We start from the raw sequence: 23,892 nt of genomic DNA on the forward strand, positions 1-23,892 counted from the left end.
CATGCCGCCTGTTAATGTAATGCTATTATGTAAATTAAACTTCAGCATTCACTATTTTGAAGATTCATGAACATCACTATTTTGGTATAGAAACAATGAGTCAATAGGCCTACCAGGGCTTATTAAAGCTTCAAGGGAAGTTTTAATAAGATGAATAGGATGATAGTTGTGGATCTCGAATAGCAGAGTATACCCACACATATGAGCTTCCTGAAATAAGCCGTGTTTCATTTCTATTTGTGGTAATGCTTGCAATCATTTAGGCACCACGTCTAAAGCTGTTTTTTTTTTTCTCCAATAGCTGTAAATTTTCCACAACTCCTACATGAGAGACCTGCCCATATTTGAATTCTGTACATGGTGTATTACTGATCCATTTTGGTGATCTCAGCAAACGCCATGCATAACTGCAGCTAACCTCAACCTGTGAAACCCCCCCCCCCCCCCCCCCCCAAAAAAAACCCCCAAACCTCTGGAGCTGCACAGGCTTTTAAGTGTTGAGTTTCTTGCCTCAAAATCTTTAGGATGTAAGTAAAAAAGACATCGACTTGTCTCCTGCTGGGCCGTGTCAGTCAGAATACCTCACCGAATTCTAGCCACACCAGAGTAAATGTGTTGTGCTAGCTTTTGTTCGTCCCCATTGCCACCCAAAAGGGACTGCTGGCGTTGCACGCAGCCGTAATGAAAGGCACAGCCAGCAAGATGGCACTTTCATCAAACTAAACCAGGCTGACACCAGCTTCTCAATTATTAAACGGCTGAAATAGGCAACAGTGTAGAACGCCCCCAAGCAAACTACTGTAGACACCGTCAGTGATGTTGAAAAGGAAAGATCGTTTTTGAGATGATGAGATTTGGATTATGGTTATGTGGAGAGAAACAATACTTACACTGACACTGATTGCTACAGAAATATTTGCAGTTAAAAGAGAATCAGAGCATTGCTTTTGTTTGTATCAAACTGGAGTCAAGCTGTGTGCTGGTGACTAACACAGCAGTCACAAGACACTGTACAAATATAGATCTCTTAATCTTTTCAAATGAAGTATACAATACTTTTTTATCTTTAAAAGACATTCATTTTTTCAATTCTTTACAAAGAACCTAACTCTGATGTTATGGACTTCTTTGGAATTTGAATACATCTATAAAAACAAAACAATGAAAAAAAGCCCAACAAACTATTAATCTAAATGCTTTTTACCAAATTCCAAGTAGGATTTTGAAAGTGAGAATTAACTTTATTAACTGAGTTTGTTTTCCCACATTATTCTCTACAGTGAAAAGTTAATAACATCCTTGTTCAGAAAAAAACCGCAAATACTCCACTGAATAAAATCGGCCTAAAGATATGTAAATTTAACATAATGTCCTTTGTTCAGCGTAAATGCGTGTTGGATGCTTGGCCTTGTAGCAGGGTAAGCAATGCTTAAAAAACCTTCATAGTATGCAAGTGAGCAAGATACCTTTTATTGGCTGGTTTTCATTTGCAACTGATGAGCCCCAGATTAATTTATTCAGAGCAGAGAAAAGCTATACAGCTGTGTTTCTGATCTCTGGAGGGTAGATTAGCATTGGTCAAACCCAGGCGTAATCAGGCATCTGATTCTCTATTTACAAAAGCAAAGGTATGTTTCTTTTAAGAGTTTTCAATTGGCGTAGTTTTGGGGTACTAGTAAAGTTTAGGGGCAAACATCCATTCAAGCTATGGCTCATTGCACAAAATTGAGATTTCTTCAGCAAATATTACAAGCTTTGGGAAAGAGATATCAAAACACCTCCTCTATGCCGCCAAGACATCTTGTAATTGAAACTGAATAAGCACCAAAGGGGAAGTGGAGAATTTTTTGAAAGAAGCCATAACCCTCTGGATGAATAGCATCCTAATTGGCTTTAGATTTGACATTAGTTTCACCCCTTAACCACTGGACTGCATCTTTGAAGTGCTCCTTCATTCATCCTTGAAGTCAGACTGCTTGATTAGCTGCTTTGCTCACAAAAATCTATGCATGAAACTGATCGCCATTTGTTTATTCTGTATATAAGTACATGTCATTTTAACACACACACCATTTTTTTTAAACCTTGGGAGCACTTGAAATCAATTTAATCCTCGTACATTTCTCTTTATTGTTACTGCTGACATTATCCATTCGATCATAATGCAGTGCATTATGACTGAACTCTACAATAGCCCAATATCATGAAAGTGAATCATGAAAGCAAACCAGCTACCATTGTAACTGTCAATATGTCCTTGTAAACATATGCCATGAGGAAAACTGGAATAAAAATACTGCTATAACTGCAAGTAGGAGATTGAAAACAATTTTACTGTTGATGTAAAATGTTAAAAGCTGGACCTGCTCCATTGTCAATATCAAGTGAGTTACGACTTAGAGTATATGGAACAGGCTGATTTGATTAGGTGATTTGGTTGACTTGCTGTAATTCATTCGACCTCCCCACATCTGTAATGCTGACTTCACCTACAGGGAAGGAAAAAATATATATATTTTCTTACTGACATTTACTTATTATATTATAACTTCACAATGTGAGAAAATTAAGTTTATAGCTCAAGTAAAAATGAATAGTACCAAACAATTTAAATTTCAAAATTAAACATTTTGCTCAGTGAGCCTCTTTCACATTAGAACCCACAAAGTTTGAATATGAGTTAGGATAGCTAGAGAAAAAAAACTATTATTTGATGTATTGTATCCTCCAATTCCCCCTTTTTTCAATTTAATTGAAATCAATCACATTTAAAATAAAATATTTAGACAAAAATATTTTAAGTATTTTAATTTACTTAAACTATCTTGGGCCCATTGGTGAAAAACACACAGGTGTGCAGTCATTACTTTGAAAGGTAAAATTTCCGTCCCAAAATTAGACATGTCTTCATGTTTGTGGTTGTAATTACAATGGTTTATACATTCACTCCTTACCAGAGCAGAGGGATCCTCATTTAAGCCATATCATAAGCTTTGGGATTACCATAGTGCCTCCCCTCTATGCAGATTAACATAAATTTCCTCAAGTGAGGAGGCATGCAGTGCGCCAGACACACTCAGTGCAGATCATCAACTTTAGACATCTATAATGGATGTTCAGCTGACGATAGAACATAAAGTTCAAATATATTGCCTATCTAGTATTGATCAGCTGCTCTCACTTTGTGACAGCAAAACTACCAAATTCTTACTTAACAGCATTGCACTTCGTAGACCCTTGCCATTTTACCTTAATAGATGCTAAATATAGTATATTTGGCATTTTTCAATAGAAAAATTAATTATGTAGGCACACATTTATGCATTAGTCCACAAACACACACACAGAAACACATCATTCTCACTCCTCCAAACACGCAAGCCAAAAAAAGCTTTAAAACATCTAAGCCATGCAATGCTAATGTGGAGTAGTGTCTACAAATTAGTTAGACAGTTTCCAATTATTCCCTGTGCTTTCAAGTCTACATACCATGAAAAACATTTTCAAAAGGGTAGCTTTGAAAAGATCATCCAGATAACCAGTGATACAAAGATAAATTCCAAGCAAAAGAATGGTAATTAAAGCCATAACCAATATAATTCAGAGAACAAAAAATTATGCATGCATTAATTATTGTGTTAATGCAGTCCTCTGAGACCATGATGTAGATTTCTTTTCCTAGATCAGATCAGATTAGCTGTTTTGTATTTTCCCCTTTAGAGTCGGTTTCAAAATAAAAAACTGGAATAATTGGAGACATCTAACATTTGGAGTCAAGCGTGCTTTAAATGAAGAGTTAAGGGTGCTTTACTGTGATTAGTGTTTTTACAGTACATACTTGATAAAGGATTTACCTCTCTGTTGGGTCTTGTATTTTGATTTTGAGTTTTTATTTTTAGGCTGATGCGATCGATCATACCTCACACTCCCTGGAGCCAGAAATTGTGCAAGTGCAGGAACCAGTGCCATTGCCTAGCACCTCCAATGCTTCCGGTGTTGCAGCAGGATTGTAGCTCATGTAATACTCTTGGAGCTGGGAGCTGAGGTTCTGTTCTGGCTCTGGACTCTTTTTGCGACGCTTCCGTCCCACCATGGATCTCTGCTGCAGCAACCTGGTTGCACCTGGGTAGCGCCGCCACAAAACATAAAAAACTGTCAAGATTAATGACATGGTGAAGAAGAGTGCTACGCTGCCCACAACCACTTTGTGCAGAGTCATGTGCTCTATCTCTGGGGGTGGTATGTGAGTGGGTCGAGGGCGAACCACTGAGTCTCTGGGATCTTTGCTCATATGCCCGGGAAAGGTAGGATGAGGAATGGGTCGAGGTCTAAATGGTGGGAGAGGACCAAAGGTACTGGTCGGTGGCATAGGTGGAATGCCACTTGTGGGGCCAAAGGTTGGTTCGGCAGTGGCTTCCGAAATGAGCTCTGATGTTGGTGAAGGTGTTTCAGTCAGAATGTAATCGGTTTCCTCACAAATACCATGGCTCCTTGTAGCATCCATGACTTTTTCTCCCTGGAGATACTTTGGGCTGCTGCATATCATTGTTGTGTCTTTACTACCCCGAAAATTTCTCAACCAAGCAACAAGTGGGCATATCCCAGTTCCACAATCCCAGATATTGCCAGCAAGACTTATTGAGGTCAGTGAGATCCACGCTGACACTGCCTCCTGAGACACATTGGACAGCTTGTTGGATTCCAGGTTTAAGACTTGCAGGTTGGGCAAGCAGTGAAACACAGCTGGGTCCAGAGTCTGAATTTCATTTCCAGACAGATCAAGCTTCTGCAGTGTATACCATGTCCATGGCAGACCCTGGTTGACCACCCTAATTCGATTCCACTGCAGATAAAGTGATCTTAGGTTGGCTAAACGTGGAAACAAAAAAAAGTTGATCCGAGAGAATTGGTTATGTTCCAGATGTAACTCCATCAGCTTCTGTAGACCCAGAAAAGTTGTGCGGGTAAGAGCTTTGATTCGATTGTAACCCAAATCCAGAAACTCCAAACTTCGACACTCCAGAAATGCTCGAATTGGGATGTTGGAGAGACCATTGGAGCGTAGGTGAAGGTTTTGTAGTTTTCGTAAGCCATGGAATTGACCGGGCTGTAGATTTTCTAATTTGTTGTAGGACAAGTCCAGACTTCGAAGATTTGGAATTCCATGAAATGTTGAATTGTGTAGGGCTGTAATCCTGTTGGAGCTCAGAATGAGCTCTTTGAGTCTGCGGACCCCCTGGAACGCTCGACTGTCAACAACTGAAATCTGATTGTGGTCTAAGTAGATCCAGAGAAGCTGGCTGAGGTGAGCAAACTGATATGGTAGCAGCGTATGCAGTTCATTGTATCGCAGGGAAAGGCCCTGGCAGCCTACTGAGATGTTTTCTGGAACATCTAAAAATCCAGATGAATCACAATGGACAGTTTTTCCCTCACATCGGCAGCTATTAGGGCATGTTCGCTCACCAAAACTGAATAACAGGGGAGCCCGCAAGAGAAGAAGCAAAGGGAAGAGGAGGTGTGTCAGTCGTCCATCACACAGCAATGGACCTACAAAACATTAGGAGAAAGAGATACAGAGAAAAACGTAAAGATTTGAATGGTGATCAAGTTATATTTACAATTTCAAAATATTCATGCTGTCAAACAAAAAGGACTAAGAAGTATTATTACTGATTTACCATGCAAAGTCAGCAATGTGTTGCTTGGGCTGGTGCAACAACAGCTTTATACATGCATTGAAAACGACTTAAATATAAAATCTCTTCTACAAAGATCTCAAAATTCGACACTGGTAAATATAATGTTTTTTTTAAATTGTGGGTTTTTTGTTTGTTTGTTTAAATTATTTCTTTAGTGATCTAAATAGTTTATCATTCAGCAGTGGTACTTTTTTGTTTCTGTTGAGATTGGCCCTTATTTAAGTATCTTTATGACTTCTCTTTACATTCTTTTTCTTTACATTATGTCATGAAAAGAATCATATTTACAAAAACCCGCCAGTCATGTCATGACCTAACACACAGTTGGGACAGTGGTTCTACGTAACCAACCGGTCATGACAATGGTTTCTTAAAAGAAATACACTAACTGACATATAGTTCTCCTCATAAATGAATATTCTGAACAGACTTCTCAAGGTCGATAACAGCATGATAAAAAAATATACACATCTGATTAAGTAACCAGAAGACCTACTGCTTAAATGTGCAGCATTTTAGGTTTACAGGATGATGTAAAAGAGATATTTTCTCAGAATAAGTATTAGCCCTCATCAAGTTGTTTTGAATAAAAAAAAGCTTCCATGATTTCATACACCCTACATGACATTTGTTCTGTCAAATGGCTCTGTGAATCATTTACAATACCATTAGACCAGGAGTGGGCAACGCCAGGCCTCGAGGGCCAGTGTCCTGCAGGTTTTAGATGTGTCCTTGATCCAACACAGCTGATTCAAATGGCTACCTCCTGAAAATGTCTTGAAGTTCTCCAAAGCCCTGGTAATGAACTAATCATTTAATTCAGGTGTGTTGACCCAGGGTGATATCTAAAACCTGCAGGACACTGGCGCTCAAGGCCTGGAGTTGCCCACCCCTGCATTAGACTATAGTATCTCAGGTCTTTTATATAGGACCTTAAGACCTTGTGCAGCCTATCAACATGGCCTTAGCACAACTTCTGCCTGTTGCTTCAGTGGCAGCCTCATCTGCCATGCAAATGCAGCGATTGTCCAAGTATTAAAGCTGATCTTAGATCTTGGCACATTTTTTGGACATTCAGCAAGACAACCAAAACAAGTTCACACCACTCAAATTATGTAAACACACCTTCATATCAATGCTGACAGGCAGACCTTGATTTCAGTATGTTTAAAGATGTATCACTGTCCTAACACATTCTAACACATTCTGAGTCTGAGTTATAAGATAACTTATGTTCAACGAACAATCCTTTGAGATTATTTCTTTCCAGAACGTTGAGGACTGACAGATGGACCAACATCATTAAAGATAAACAGATATCATAACAACAACAACAACAACAATGCATTCCTTTTGGTAAATTCTTTGAATTAAACCTGAAGGTCTGCAGTTCAATAAAATCTTGACTGATTTTAAAACCCTGTGTGATTTACAAAAGTAGAAAAAAAAAAACCCAAACAAAAACGCCTTACTGTCCAAATACTAAGGGGCCTGACTGCATATCCGTATCCACACATAACCGAAGTCTCTAGAACTTCCAGCTTTCAACTATCCAGTGCTGTCAAAATTGAGCACATTCTGTATCGCAGTAATGGTGAAAAAGTATTGTTTGGCATGTCTAAGGTGGACTTTTGTAATCCCTGTGTCATCCTTTAGTAATATCATAATATCGTTATAAGCTCAGGCTGCTATGGGGACCTCCCATAATGTTCTAAGTAATTATACTCTACTCTCCACACTTTAGACTTCACTTTTACATTTAATTAACTTTGTGATATTCTCTCTCCTGCAGTTTGTGCCCTTTCCTCTCTGTCCTCTTTCTTCTTGTACCTTTCTGCCCGTATCTCTGGTTCCAGAGCTGTACATGTCTTGTCTGTAGTTACTGGCCCCAACAGCCTGCTCAGTGTCTGCTATCTCTTAATGATCAACCTTTTTTTTCCCCCTCTTTGCTCTCCTCTCACCCCACCCAGTTGAGTCAAAAGCTGTCCTCCCTGAGTTTGGTGCTGCCCAATGTTTCTTCTTGTTAACCCTTTAAGACCTACCATAGAACCAAGTCCGCCAGAGCTTATATTATATTTTTGCATGCTGTGGAGCCATTTTTGGGAGCATTTCAAGTTGCTATACATCAATACAACCATTATAGCCCAGATTTTAATAATATGTATTCATTAAGTGCATAGTAATTACATAAATTGCAAAAAAGTGCAATAAACTACAAAAAAATTGAAAATCGTTTTTGATTTTTTAACATATATTTGTAGTTAGAGAAATTTAAGAGGCTTATCCCTCAAAACTGTAAATACAAAAAAGTTGCACAAAATAGTTTCCCACCACAGGAAATTTATTTTGAGTGTCTTCATAGTTTTATTTTTGAAATACACCAATTTTTATACACTGCAGGAAAAACGAAAATAAATATTATACTGCAAATTTGCAAAAAAGCAGCATATGCATCAAAATAAACTATTTCCAGCAGTGCAATATGAGTCCTAAGCATCCCAGAAACGACACAGAAAGTCATAAAGTCAAAGATAACTTTTAAAAAGAGCAGTATAGGCCCTGAGGCCCTGATCGCAAAAAAGACTACATTTCCGCGAAAATGACGTCACTTCCGGTTTCGGGCAGGTAATGGCGGAAATGCAAAAGTTCGCGCTGACGTCTATTCCAATGTAGGAAGTGTTATGGACAGCTGATCGGATCGGTAAAGCGTGTTTCTGGAATATTATGTTTTTGTTCCTGCAAGCGCTTTTTATGCAGTTTTTGCAAAGCTATATGTGGAAGAAAACCGTGACCTAGGACAAGCTGATGGCATAAGATGTAAGTACAACTCCTCCGGTTTCATATGCAAAAAAATTTTTTGCGCTAGCTTACTTGGTTGCAGTGCTACTGGGATTTAAAAATAGTTACGCATAACAGAGCGTTCCCGCTCCGATCGGCTCTAAAGGGTTAAGTGGGTCTTTTTACTCCTCACAATTATCAATTGCTTACTCATGGAAAGATCACAGGGTTTTCCTCTACAACACTACAAGCTCTCTTTCGTACTGTATAAACTGTCCTGAATGATTTTGTGTTACATTAATGAAACTAAAAAGAGGTTGAATAAATAATTGTTTATTACTAGCTTCAGAAAATCCAATTTTTGTACAGTTCAACTCTTGCACTTTCTCTATACTAACCTGCTGCTGTAAGCTGCAAAGTAAGAAAATAAAAGGCAATTCTTCCCCTGTGCAGAAAATGGTATGCAGAAAATATTAGTATGCATCATTAATCCACAACTTAGGGGTTGTCATACAGCACAGTGACAATTTCATGCTAAAATGGGCAACAAACATCCAATGTCATACATGAGCTGCCACCACAAACTGCAAAATGCAGCTATGCTTTACTTCAACACTGGCAGGTAACTTTTGACCTTTACGGAAATTACATTTAACCAGTGATTTGATTTACTCCTGTACGCTTCCTGAATCAGTGCGGTTTTAAATTTGCAGTGTTTTAGCAGTTTTTGCCATGCCTTCCTTGGAGAAATTATAATAGAAGAATCAGAATACATTATTATTATTATTATTTTACATTATTCCATTACATTCAATAAAGAAAGATGGATGGAAACTACATTGGGTAACCTGGTCGACAGCTCCTGTGAACATGAATTAGTCTATGCATCAGTCTATGCTTTAGAGGACACAATTTCACTGTCTTAATGTGTTCCAACAACAATTACCTTGTGGCCACTGGGAGTGCACACACCAACTTTGAGAAAGTGTGTGTTATCAGAATAACACAAAATGTCAAGAAATCATTAATCTGCATCTTGAGAGATAAGAGGTACAGATTTTCTTTGAAGTAACTTATCTGGTTTCAGCATCTCATCCAGCCTTCCCCTGTGTTTAATGAGTTATGTGACTGTTAAAAGGAAAATCATTCAAAATAATACTTTTCAGATTTCTTACATATCCTGCTATGATCCAGACAGGCATACAAATTCAGTTCAGCACTCTACATTTAATTATATCATAAAATAGCAAAACATAAGTAAATAAATTTCAAGAATAAAGCTATTTTGTGAATTGTACAGCAGGTTATTGGGGGAAATAAACGGAAGCAAATGAGTGCATGAAAATAAGTCAAGATAAACTCAACAAAAAAATAATGGTTTTATAAATAAATCACTCTAATCCTTGAAGCAAAAGATGCAGTGGCACTTCCATCACCTCCTGTAACTACTTTGTGAACTCTCCAAGCATTTGCTGCACTACACGCAGCCATCAGTTTTCCCTAAATGATAATCCCATTGGAACATTGGCTGTGTTGTAAAACCCCAGGGCAACCTCACAATGTCATATCACTAAAACTACATCTGGGATTTCATGTGCATGTACTCCTAAAAAAAGAATAGCAAAATATGAAAAAACAAGAGGAGGTTATTAGATGGCAGAAAACTCAAAGCTATGCAGCCACAATAATGTGCCACTGGGCTCATAGACGCCTACGCATGACAGTGTCTTTAATTAGCACACAATGGTTCAGCATGGATTTCTGCATAGAGAGAATAGTAATAAAAGCCCCTTGGACATATGTGCGCTAGGTTCCCATGAGAGGCTTTATAGAATACAATGAAGAGAAATGTTTACTCTCAGTACAGTTTCATTAATCAGAAATTAAATGGGGTGCTACATGCAGGCAGTCATAGGCTTCCATTGATTTCACGTATTAGATGTACACCAGGGCATAAGTAAATATATCTATGATAACTATTACAAATAAATTATTTAATAATATAAAATGTGTCTTTCAATATAGCTGTGTTTGTGTCATTATTAAAGTTAAAAAAACAAAAAAAACAAAACAAAAAAAACCCCACACAACCAAAATATTAAAAATCATATATAGAAAATCATTAAGTTACAACCTTTATCTAAATACAGCTTAAATAAAATAGAGCTGCCACAGGTTGATATTAAATCCATTCCCCTGCAGATCAGATTTGATATGGGATTTGTGGTAAGCTACAACTTTCCAGCAGCAAGGCTCCTTCTTCTCAGTAGAGCGTGACCAATCAGAGCCGGAGGGTTTTAAAGATTTCATATCTTGTAGATTTAACATCTTGGAGATTTCAACAAAACCAGCATAGTGCAGCAGCACCAACATTGCATTAAGCTCCAGTTTGCCACTGCCACCTATTTTACATTAAGTACAAAGAGCAGTAGGAGTTTGTTTGAACGGAAGTCTCCAGGCAACAAGTGACATCACTACAGACAATATCAGATCAGATTCTGTACAAATCCCTATAAGCCAGAAACGATTTGTATTAAACTTTGTGCAAATGTCTTCTTATAACCTATGTAACAGCCTTGTAAAGTGTATTTCACCCTTTAGCTTTTATTTGAAGTTAATTTTCTCTTACTATTTGTTTTAAAAAGAATCCTACATTAATGACTACCACAAGTCTTAAAGAAAAATCAAAAGTGACCTTGAAAATGAGAACCACGGTAAATCTCATTGTACATTTTGTCAACACATAAAGAGTAAATTCAAAGGTCAGAGAAAGATAAACAGATGAACGGTTTTATTTCCAATGACCTGTGGGTACATCTAAATTTAAATCCATATAAAGCCGATGATTGGTCGAGCTGGAGTAGTAGTAAAATAGTAGTAGTCTTCTACCACAAAATATATTATATATTTTAGTGAATGCATTAAGTAACCTAGTTTACTGATTCAGTAAGGATAATCTAGATTATATTTCCTATGCACTCAATGTACACAATGACTCTCAACATGTACATAACAGAAAACGTTTCAGCAACCAAACTAGATGCAAATATAATTTTTGTTGCCTCAGATGGCCAAAAAAAAAAAAAAAAAAAAAAAAAAAAAAACCAGATGGGACAGTGTCAAAAATTTCTAAAAGACTAAACCCATACCAAATTTAACACCACCTTTATTAGTTTAGCATTTCATTTAAAGATTTCTTGCAATAGCAATAAAAGGTTTTAAAAACAGATTTCTTATAAGATGGAATTGTACTCTTAGTCAAGTATGTAGGAGACAAGTAGAGCAGACTTTCTTTTATTTTGTGCAGCGACCAATGTTTCAACACAATTTGCAGCTGATGAAAATGCAATTGAAGACCATAAATATTAATTAAGAAACAAGTTCTGTGCTCCGGTATCCCTGGAGCTCAACAACGTCCTGAACAGAGGTAATTTGCTGAAGTTACACTTAAATGTGCACACTAAATGTCAGCTGAAATGGGTTCAAATGCAAAAAAAGCTAAAGTTATTACACAATATCCTAAAATATATATTTTCTCCAATTACCTCACCCAAGGCCAGGTTCCAGTGGCAACCTTCCCGAAATCCCATAAAAGTGACACTGCCCCTCCCCCCAGGACAGAGTGGTCTCTGGCAGGCCCAGCAGAGTCAGCTGTCATCTTCCTTGGCGGTGAGACAAGTTGATATTTCATTTGAATGCACAGTGCTCAGGCACTGATGCAAAGGCTATTACCCAGAGTGCCCAAGTGGGTTGGCCAATAGTACTACATGCTGCAACAGGCCACATGCTGGGGCACTTCAAAGAAATGAAAGTGTGGAGAAAAAAAAGAAGAAAAAAAAACTAAATATTTCTTATTAAATGTTCTACCATATAAAAGATAATACACATTAAAAGGAGGGGTGTATGAGGTGGCTTTTAAAGGTTATTGACTGGCAGAAAAGTATAGTTAGCGTTTTATATTTAAACATTCGCTGCAGCTGTGCCTGTTTTAAATTGGAAAATAGAAGACCGTCTACACTATAGGCTTAATTGTCACTTTCTCTTTCTTTCTTCTCTATAAATATGCCAACATACTAAACTAAATTAAGATAGGATGTGACTGTGAGAAATACTGATTCCAATATGAGACTTTAGTCTAGAAATAAAAGAGTATAATACATTCTAATCTGTATTTTTGCATAACCTAAAGCTTCAGGTAACACGATTTCTCCCAGTCCTACTTCCTGTGCATCCTTTTTTAACCTGACACTTCTGTTCTGACACAGCATCTAAGAATTTTAAAGTGTATGATGTGTGATTGAGCTTAGGCAAGCAAAACTGTATGGTACTACAGCATGTGTGATATATTACACTATTGAGTGTGTTCACTCAGATTTAAGGCACATAGAATTAAAAATACTTCCAGAGGACAGAAGAACGTGACATATTACCAGTCACGGGGCCTATCATGCAATTGTGATTAATTGGACACAGTGGCATTACAATATTGAAATGAAGTACCTTTTACACACTTAAAACCCATTATTTTACGGCCATTAATTTGAAAATTGGAGTCAGCTGTAATTTCAACTTGCAGCGAAAGCATGAAGCAGTATAAAACAGCTGATTTATGATAAAAGCTTATTTTACTACTACTGGAGCTGCACATACGTGCATACAGACAAGCAGCCAGTCCTACATACACAATACACTGCATATGGTGAGCAAAATATATGTAAAAGTGGAGCTTAATAGCAGTAATAGAAAAATACAGCTTAAATGGGGCAGCATCCATTAAAATTTTAAATGAAATGAGCAGTCAATTCTGTGAGCTCAGTTATTCTGTCTGGATTTGTGGGAGACGTAGTAACTGAGGTCTATTGAGTCCACGACCTACTCAAGCATAGCAGTTAAATGGGGAAATGAAGACAGACAGAGCTGCTCTTGCTGGAACCTTCACTAGGAAAAGAGGCATAGAGTTGTGTGCAAACAGAAAAGAAGTGCAACCACTGCAGCAAAGAATTAGCCAAATGTTAATTAACTTTTATGTCATTAACTTGATAAATAAGGGTGAAGACTGATGAGTGTTCCACGTAGACCCCATTTGTGCATCCACTCTGTACAGTTGTTTGAGGGTATGCTTTGACATTCTGCCCAGCAGATGCAAAGTGTCATCTGAAAGGCTTCTTTGCCTTGAGATCTTCTCCATTTCTACTTTTCTGCTGAACCGGAATTTCATATATAATAACAATGAAATCTGTTATTATGAAATATAGTCACATCTTAAAAGTGAACTTACTTCTAGTGGCCATGTGAACAAGTGCGTATAAAAAAGGAAAGATAAATTAAACATCTTGGTAACTTAACAAAAGCAGTATGCATTCAGGATTTTAAAGTTATGCACGTTAACCCAAAACAAAAGTAAGGTACATTTGCACCGCCCTTCACAAATGTAGAATTGGACAGGGAACAGATCAAAGTGCTCTTCAGTGCACTTAAAGAACTCTTGCATCAGTTGCTTCAAACAGGGAAAAAAGTGGCTGATATGATGTTCAGTTGGTGGGTTGGTTGGCTATTTGTCAAGGAAATTGCAGAGAATTCAACCGTTTTGGGAGCATGACTGAATAATTTTGGTTGATAATCTGTTGCTTATACTACTCTACGCATTGTTAATTTATAAAAGGTACGTGCATTCAGGAAAGCTTAGCAGTTCTTGTCATGAAATTTAAAAAAAGAAACCTGTTGCTGCATGGTTTTGTGTGTGTTTATGCCTCTTTAAATATGACAATACAAAATCTGTAATTTGCCAATAGGCACGCCTATAGATTAACTCTTTAAGACCTAATTTTGTAATCAGGATTTTCTAAATCTAAAGAAACTGAAGTCACTTGTTGGCAACCAAAGAACACAGAACACACGGCAGTCAAAATAACTGCTGTCAGCATCAAGAAGGCAGGTCCCAAGTGAAACTTTTCTCAATTTTGGGGTGAGCAATTAAAGTTAATCAACATATATCAGGGTTACCTAAGCAACTGGAGCCTGTAGTGACATTTCAGGCAACCAAAGGCCAACACGCCTCCTGTGTGAATGCCCCTTAAGCATATAATATTCCAGATCAATAGGATGAGTAACATAATTCCTTGTTTATGCATTTATTATTTATCCACAACTAACTGTAACAAACATCAATACCTATTTATAAATCCTGTGCAGAGGTGCTGAAAGTAAAGACTAACGATGGATATGCTGCTTCCACTGAGAATTCTTGGTTGTGACGGGCAGACAGTAAAACCAGAGATCACTGATGCAGGAATCAGTTTGTAGACCTAAATGAAAGAGCTAATATTAACCTGCAGTTAAAGACAGCAAATTCATGGCTTAGTCAAAGAATGTCAGGAAAAGGACTTTTCTTTAGCTAGCTACAGTGAAGAACGAGCCTGTGGGTCTAAGGGACTGCTGCAGGGGAAAGCAGAATGTAAATGTAACTGAAACCCCACGGAAAATAAAGACATTTGGATAAAGTTGCCAGTAAAGTATGGCAGGGAAAGTGGTGGTGCGACAGAAAGTTAACATCTCTGGATGTCTGTCTGACAGATAGAAGCAGGGGAGGAGAGGGGAAATAATGTCTGTGTGTGTCAGAAAGAATACCACAGTATCGCAGCTGGAATGGAGAAAGACTGGGTGTGATCTGTATTGTTTTAATTTGAGTATGTGCAAACAATTACTGAAAATTAACTTCAGGTTTTTCAAATTTGATAGAGCTTTAAATCTATGAGCCAGAGTGTGTGAAACATCATGTCTAAAGGTACGTGTTGCCTAGCAATGTGAGGATTTGCATTACATTTTAAAAACGGAACAAAAATTAGATGATCACAAAATGTTAATTAGTTAAATGGTTTAAAGCAAGTGGCCATGACCTACCCATGAACTTACTTCTTTAAAAATAAATGAATCTTGTTTATGTTTCCATGAGCTAAAACTAAAGGGTTAAGGTAATCTTAAATTATTTTATTTTCCATCAGAAAAACCAAAACAAAAGATTTTCAATTTTCTTGAAAATAATTTGCCAGACCACATCAGGTAATTTGGCAATCATGTTTCAAAAAGGAAATGAATTAATTCTTTCACTTGTTGTTCTTTTTTGGAGGTGTCGACCAATTAAATAATCATTACTACAGTTTAGACTGGCGCTCTAACCGATGTCATTTAAACGAAGGAGCCCAGCAAATAAAAACATGACGACTAAAGTGATGTCTCGCACAAGTCACAACCTAATGTAGAGTATTTGTACACACCACATTCTTAATTTGCAAAGAGGAAGACCTTTAAAAGGGCTAATTGGTAATTTTGAATGTCAACATTTTTATACCACCAGGTTTTCATGCCCATGAAAGCTGCCCGCTTTCGAAAAAGCCAGCCTTAATGAGAAGAGTTGGATGGAAGTGCTCTTAGCCATGTGACTTTTTAAAGTGAGCTTCAGCCAGCCCATTCTGGTCTGGTGCCTACAGTTTTCTCTCAGCCATACTGTTGGCCTGATATTGGTGTGACTTTGAGCCACATGAATATCCATAAATACACATCTGTTTATGCATGTGTGAGTAGCCTATGTGTTTCTGAATATCACAGACTATCACAAAAATGACATATTGAAAACTGAGAATAATAGATGGAAATCTGTGGTACTTAAGAGATGTCAGAGTACTGTTTAACGTCCCCATTAAAACTTTAATTATCTGGTGGTTGCAATGTTTTGATCTGACATGACGTGTCTTACGAAGATCCATGAAAGACAGGAAGCTGCAGGAGTGTAATTAAAGTTATCAAACAGCGGACACTTTTTATTATACCTTGATATCTGCTATTTTATCTAGCTATTGTACTCTTTATCTTTTCTAGTCTAGTGGAAGACGTTTAATTCCTTGGTTGAAAAGATACACAAAATTTTAAGTGCAATTTCTTCACAAATAACAATGCACAATATAAAGTAATAAGCACGTTTCACTCCAAAAAAAAAATTTCATATTATTTCCTTTGGCGCTACTTATCCATCTACATTGCGTTGGTGCAATTAGTCCAGTTTGGAAATACTAGCTGTACAACTGTCTGTCTTCTTTTAACTATACAGGAACTAACTGAATTTGGTCTTCCAAAAAAATAAACACAAAGCTTCCCTTCAAGTAATCATTACATAGAAATCCAAAAATCAGCCAGTTTATGAGACACAATGTAACCACTTGATGATCTCCACCTTGTCATATTGTAATATTAAATGGCTGAATATTTCTATTGGTTGGCAGATACTGTTTGTCAGAAAGACAGAAAAAGTCACTATGTAAGATTGCTTGGAGTAACTAGGTCATGACTTCTGCAATGAGATATTGCTGCTGAGTTTTTTTTTAATGTATTTTTTGGCACACTGCACATCACAAGGTCAGTGCCATTTAGTTTGTTTATGTTTAAAAGAAAGAAGACATCTTCATACAGTGGATACATCCAAAATAGGGCAACTCACACCAAAACAATCTTGATGGATAAAGAGATTTACGGGCCAGAAATTTTTTTACATAAATTTGATTTTGGGATGAACTGTCCCATTATTATGATGGAATTTACTGTTCTGGTTGGGGTGGATCTGCCTTTTATTTACCTACCTATATAATTTTTAAGAATCAGCATTTAGACACAAAGATTTTTCTTTAAAGTCCAGGCAGCATCAAACTGCATGAGGCAGACAGGCTGCTTCTCAAACTGTTCCACCCAATAAATCAGCCATATCACAAAGTCTTCCATCTTTACACCCACAGCGCTTTCCATCTCAGGCTGTCAGTGACAGCTGAAACTCTTCACAGCCCCATAACATCGTACATATCAAGAACTTTACTGCTCCTGCCTTTCCTATGGGCCTACACACTCACACACACATGCACAGCTTATTGGTTTATAAATCGGTGCAGAGAGCCAGAGAGCTCTGCAGATCAATATAAGTGCTGATGTCAAAAGATCAGCACAAACTGAACCGTTTAAGCTAGCCACTGCAAAGCGCGTCTGCTGTAAATGTTGAGGAATTAACAACAGAGATGATGTTAATGCATAAGTGTGTGTCCAAATGCGTGCGCGTGTGAGTGGTGGCATGCTGGTAATCAGCAAAGGTCGAAAGCATTGCAGGCTACTTTCATCCAAAATTGTGGCAAGACACATTTATGTTTAATCAGAATTCAACACTTTGTGCCAGTGATTAGTCAGTCCCAATGTGCATTATAATCAGTTTAATGATTTCTGTTGCTCATGCTGTAACCAGCTCATTTTACTTTGAGAAAGCTATATTGCATTAGATATCTGAACTCTGGATCGTGGATTCTGCCTTCATTATTTTAACTGCTTCTTACATTTTCTTTTTAACTGGCTCCAGTGAAAACCAAAGGAAAAAAAAAAAAAAAAAAGTGGGGTAGCATAGATAGTTGAAGACAAGGTGCATTTTCTTTTTCCAAAATGCTTTTGCTAACCTGAAAAATCAAGACTCCTGGCAGAAATTCATCAGAATAAAGCACCCAATGCACAAATTGCTCTGAATAAAACATATCCAAGGCACAAAACTGGCATAAATATTATCTGAACAGTTTCTTCTTCTCTTCATGTGTCTTCACACACATGAAGATGAGCATACACAGGGATGCTGTGGTAGTCAGAATAAATGACAGTGTTGGTCATTACTTTTCATTATTTTAAAGCCCCTGGAAATCTAATTTCTAAGTCAGCCTCTTACAGGTCATATGAGCGATGGGCTACTACATAAATTAACACTTTCTCTGCCAAAGTTAGAACCACTGCAGGTTCTTTCACATAACAAATTGTCATCATGTGCACAGGTCTGGAGTGTGGGGGACATTACTGGAATAAAGTGATGTCATGTACTTCCATGCAGGGAGTGCAACATAGTCATGAGTTGCATTTTACAACTGAATTCATCGTCTGCCTAATGCATAATAGTTGCGGCCAGTTTAAGAAGATACGCCATTAGTCAGCGACACAGGTTTCATCCAGATTTTTGTTTAGGATTTGGGCAACGAAATTTCTTTGGTTAAACTTAGAGAAAAACTGTGCTTTTAGTCAGCTGAAGCAAACACCTCTGTCAAGTCACCGTAACCTTAACGACTCTCTTTGAGTGTCTAAATATAACCATAAAAAGTTGAATGAAGTTGAAGATTGCAGGCACTGCCACCGGATAATGTGATGGAAAATTGGATTGTGGGGAGAGAAAAAAAATGAACACAGTCAAGACATTTTCAATAACAATATTGTTATGATTTGTCTAACATATTAACTAGAAACCATTACTTATAGTATCAAGATATATATTATACTTCAATACAATAGGAAGTATAGAACACAGTCTTCAATAATTAAAATTGATGACAAACACATGGATGCTCAGCAGCCACGACACTAGGTACACCTGTTCAACTGTTTGTAAGGTGCATAACTAATCAGAGAATCACATGGCAGCAACTCTATTTAGGCATCTAGACATGGTTGAGATGACCTGCTGAAGTTCACACTCAGCACCACAATGAGGAATAAAGTTGATTTAAGTGACCTTGAAAGTGGCATGGTTGTTAGTGCCAGATGGGCTGGTCTGAGTATTTGAGAAACTGCAGGTCTGCTGGGATTTTTCCACACAACCATATCAACAGTTTACAGAGAATGATCAGAAAAAGAGAAAATATCCAGTGAGAGGCAGTTCTCTGGGTGAAAATGCCTTGTTGATGCCAGAGGTCAGAGGAAAATGGCCAGACTGCTCTGAGCCGATGGGAAGGCAACAGTAACTGAAATAACCACTCATTACAACCAAGATGTGCAGAAGAGCATTTCCGAATTCACAACATGTTGGACGCTGAAGCAGATGGGCTACACAGCAACAGAAGACCATAACAAGTACCACTCCTGTCATTTCAACTGGCTCACAAAAGCTGGAAAATTAGAGAATTTGAAAAACATTTCCTGGTCTGACTAGCCTTGATTTCCTGCTGCTTGCATCGTTAGCCTCGAAGATCACACTGAGTTCACTGTACTGCTTGACAGTACATTTATCATATTCAACTTCTGACAGAAAATAAGTATTTAAGCGAAAATTTAACCTTATATCATCACATCTAACTATCAAGCATAAAGAACCTTTAAGCTTGACAGAAATGTTGTTTTTATTTCTCAACTCACTATGTTTAAAGTTTTCTGACAAGTGACCTCTTGTGGCCACATGAATAATGACTGTGGTAACTGAGTAAGAGGTGTTCGATGATGTCATTGGCGGTTTCTTTTAACCAAAACCCAAATCTCTTTCCTATTTACCAAGTGATTTTAGTTGCAGAATCGTAGCAGACCAGAATAATTTTGGATAATTAATTATCTTTTCTGTTGCTCAGGCTGGTGGACTTGCAAAGAAAGCAAATCAAGCCAAAATATTAAGAAGCCTGCATAATCAAATGTAAAACCATGACAACCAAATTCAGGCCGTGATGCACCTCAGTGGCATAAAACGTTATCATATGCCTCTAGCTGCAGAATCTTTTTCTTCTCCAAGCTCAGCTCCCACTTCTTACTGCCAGACTTTGTTCTCAGTTTTGTGTGTCTGCCCATATTTCACCGTATCAGTTCAATGTGCAGGACACATTGTTTGGGAAAGCCATTCACAGCTGAAGTCATTGCAGGATTTCAAGAAAAGGAAAAAAAATTGGAAAAGGCATTGCTTTTCAAAATAGCCCAACAGTCTGCACAACAACAGGGACAAAAACCCTTCAAATCAATGACCTGGAGGTACACTGAAAGAATCTGCTATATTATGACAGTTTGATGGCACGAGTGGGAAGCAGTACAGAACATATTACTAAACCTCAGCAACAAAAATGACTAATGGGGACTTTCAGTCATTCTCAGAATAAGGAAAGATTCCTCACAAAGAGAATAATTCTTAGTGGTGGCTTCAGCAGGTTTTAAAGTAGCTAGAGCTACAACTGTTTAGATTGTTCAAAGTCAGACTTTTTTGTCTCGATGTTTTCTATAAAGTAGAGACAGGGTTTTGTAAAAGTCATAAAGTCGTGCAAAGTCTAAAGGAAACTGCAACAAGTTCTGTTATAGTTTTAATCCATAGGGCAGAGAGACCTTGTCTTTTACATAAACTTATTTACTATATTTGATCTGATTAAAACTTGGCAGTATTACTGGCAACATGAATGTAAGAAGCTGAGGAAAAAAGTAGACTGCAGGAGCTGCAGAAAAGTGGATGGTTTACTGCCAAGAGCAACCTATAAACAACAGTAGATCTCCTAATTATCTGCACTATTATAAGCCTTAAAATGTGAAATTTAAAAAAAAAAAAAAAAGCTGTGCACACAGGTGACTTCTTCTTTTTTCTTTGTTTTCAAAGACATTCAGTTGAGGCTTTTCAAGAGTGCTCCGTGGACTAATTAGCGTCTCAGTCTGCTTGAGGAAACTGACGGATTATTGAATATAAGGGCCGTTATTTCAGTCTAACGGCTCTGTTGCTCTTGTCTGCTCAGTTCTGCTACAGTAGATGAGTGTGTACGGACAGACTGGTGAACACAGAGATGCCGTGTCACAGAAACTCTTGCTTCACTCTTGGAGCTGAAAATGTAGCTTCCTTGTGTCATTTATTGTTGTGGGATGAATACAAGTTTCACTGCTTGGGCCATGGAGCGGGGAGTTCACATCCATCGCTGTTTAGCTGTCAGTGAAATTGCACACTGATAAATTACGCACTGTAAAAATATTACTTGATTGTTTGTTACCAGTTTTGAACATGAAATGGTCAAAAAGAAAAATGTGAGATGTGACATTTTATTGCATTTCTATTTTATTTTTTTTTTTAATCAATGCAAATTGAATGCATTGAAGCTGAGTCAGTCTTGCAAAACAGGCACAGTGAAGAAAGTTGTTATGGGAATTATTCACAGTTAGACCAAGCTATTAATTGATTAATGAGAGGACAATTGAGCAATCTTCTGTTGATGCTAAACTGTTCAGCTGCTAGTTTTCTGTATATGATATTAAGATAATGCCAAGTTTTATTGTTGAATTCACAAAGAAAACTTCAGCCCTGCCAACAGCATAAACTTCCCCTAATTAATCAGCCCCTGAATGAGGGAAAACAAGGTGATGGGTGCGACTGGGATGTAAGAGAGCGCTTTAGTGAGAAGTGTGGATATCCTAACAAATGCAGCCACTTATTCTGGGTTATAGTAATTGTGATGACATAATTAAAATGTGCTCATTAGCAGCACTAAGCTCCTCATTACTTGGGAAAATGCCACAATTCTGCACAGATGTGTAGGCACCATGCTTTCCTTGGGCCTGTTTCAGCTTTTCATTAGATTTAGTAATAGAAAAATAAAAACAAAGAAAAGGCGCATAAATCCAACAGAAAATCAAGTCAAACAAAAAGAGTGGCTGCAGTGTTAGGAAGAGTTAGGAAAAAAGAAAACAACTCATATAGGTTTCAGTGCACCACATGCTCTGGTCCAATGGTGCGTGTACGCGCTCGTGCATGCCTGGATATGAATAATAGTCTTTCACTGAGCTATTCAACAACAAAAGTTGCACTGAAAGGAAAGGACATGAAACATGAGGTTTTCTGTTTGAGCAGCTCCAGACTGCTTGAAAGTGACAGCGTCATTTCATCGCATATTCAGTGACAATCCCAAACACCCACAACTTGTTTGAGGACCAAGTATATGTAAAAAAAAAGAAGAAAAATAAGGAAAAAAAAGTGCTGGAGCTGCAGAACACGAAGAATCCCCTGAAACACTGAAGAGAAGTGTGGGTTTGTAAGGCTGAGGAGTGAATTTAGCTTTGGAGCACCCACAGTCAGTAAAATGGAGGAGGTGATAGGCAGTGTGGGATGAGATTGTAGGTACCCAGAGCTGTCAGGAGAAGAGGGGCAGTCAAAACATGTCAGTGCTTAGAAAGGAGAAACAAGAGGGGGTATGAGGTGGAAGCCAAAGAAAACAGGCACATCTCACCACCATTTTTTTTTTTTTTTTTTTTGCCCGTTTCAGGTCAGGTTCAGATTGGGTGAACAAACTTGCCATTGCAGCATAAAAATCAAGGACAATTAATGAGCTGTTCAGCTTCAGCTCGTGTTGCAATGTCTCGTCGACTGATTCAGATTAGGGCTACATCACTTCCACACCAACAAGGTGACAGTAGTCTTCTCTGTCTCCTCGCCTTGATATTCACAAGCATGAACTCTCCCGTCTGTTTCTTCCTTCCTTTCTCCCCTCTCCTCAAATTCCCAAATAGAAAACGAAAGCCTCTTTTTTTCAAGTACTCACACAGATTCTGAGCGAATAGGACAAAAGTAGTCTCCTGCTCTTAAATAAAGGAGATGCCAGCTTGCTGCGCATTAATATGCCACAGAAGACTTGGGGATTTTTTCCCCCTAAACGTCTACACATTCACAAAGGGCGGGAATCGTTTTAAAACGACACAGTTCTCCACTTACTTACCCATATTGTCTCATCGGTCCGTTCCCTCCGTCCTCCGTAGTGCTATCCACCGCACAGATCACGACTTCTTCTCTCTTGTCTTTCCAGTACCTGGAGAGCCGAGGAGCTCTTTTCGCCCCTTACGCCACGGGTGACTCACCTGCCTTCATTCTGAAAAAACTGTCTCTTGATTATAAAAAAGCTTTTAAAGTTTGCGCACATGCTTCCTCACACGAAGCAACTTTCCAGACCTGTCGCGAATAGCCGTGTCATTAAGCCCTAAGTTGGAAGCCAAACGCCTGGCTCTACAGGGTTCTTTTACCCTGATAGACCCTTGGTCTCGGAGCAGGTATCTTTAGAAAAAAAAACAAAAAAAAAAAACAAAACTGCAACCAAAAAAACAAAACAGTCACGCTGCAAAAGTTAAGAGGTTAAAACGAGCATTTACCACTGGGATCGCTTGCAATGAACGGCTGTGCGCCAGGTGTCCTCTGCGCAATCGTCCAGCGGAGCAGCAGAGGCGCTAGGCACGGAGCACAAGCAAGCACGGGCACTGTCGGGGGCTCCTGTGCAGTGCTTTGGCGAGGTTTGCGTGTGCGCGCACGGCCGCGCGAGGGAACGTGTGTTCGCGCATGTGGGAGAAAGAAAAAGAGAGAGAGGGAGAACACGTTCGACGCAGCATTCAACAGCTGCAGGCATATTTTTGGTCATATATGAAATTTTTATTTTCTTTTGTTCTTATTTTTTTTCTTTAGGTTCGCCTGCTTCTTCCACCGCCACCACAAATCAGCGGAGGAGCCGCCCCCCATTTAACATGCTTTTCCAAGTCTATTATGCAGGTGTGGAGGATATGCTGAGGGCTATATGTGGTCGTCATTATATCATGAGTGGGTAGCCTGCCTGATCCCACCTCGTGTTGCATAATTATTGCAGAT

The 23,892-nt window shown here is 38.3% G+C and overlaps 1 protein-coding gene across 5 annotated transcripts in view; it reads right to left on the reverse strand.

Moving 5' to 3' along the window:
- Positions 1–23,666, reverse strand: part of lrrtm4l1 (leucine rich repeat transmembrane neuronal 4 like 1) — a 65,015-nt gene extending 41,349 nt beyond the window's left edge. Inside the window, exons 1-3 of one of the 5 annotated variants that reach the window (XM_026174307.1) lie at positions 22,979–23,666; positions 3,920–5,550; positions 1,274–2,489 (exon numbers count right to left, since the gene is read on the reverse strand). In XM_026174307.1, the coding sequence (XP_026030092.1) occupies positions 2,397–2,489; positions 3,920–5,550; positions 22,979–22,982 (1,728 nt within the window). In that variant the 5' untranslated portion in view covers positions 22,983–23,666 and the 3' untranslated portion in view covers positions 1,274–2,396. Of the gene's footprint in view, positions 1–1,273; positions 2,490–2,790; positions 5,551–22,978 lie in introns of those variants that run through there. The other 4 variants (XR_003272853.1, XR_003272854.1, XM_026174308.1 and 1 more) reach the window with 4 other exon arrangements.
- Positions 23,667–23,892: the final 226 nt, after the last annotated feature.

Source organism: Astatotilapia calliptera, chromosome 7 (assembly GCF_900246225.1).
Source record: "Astatotilapia calliptera chromosome 7, fAstCal1.2, whole genome shotgun sequence".
In the NCBI taxonomy this organism is placed as follows: domain Eukaryota; kingdom Metazoa; phylum Chordata; class Actinopteri; order Cichliformes; family Cichlidae; genus Astatotilapia; species Astatotilapia calliptera.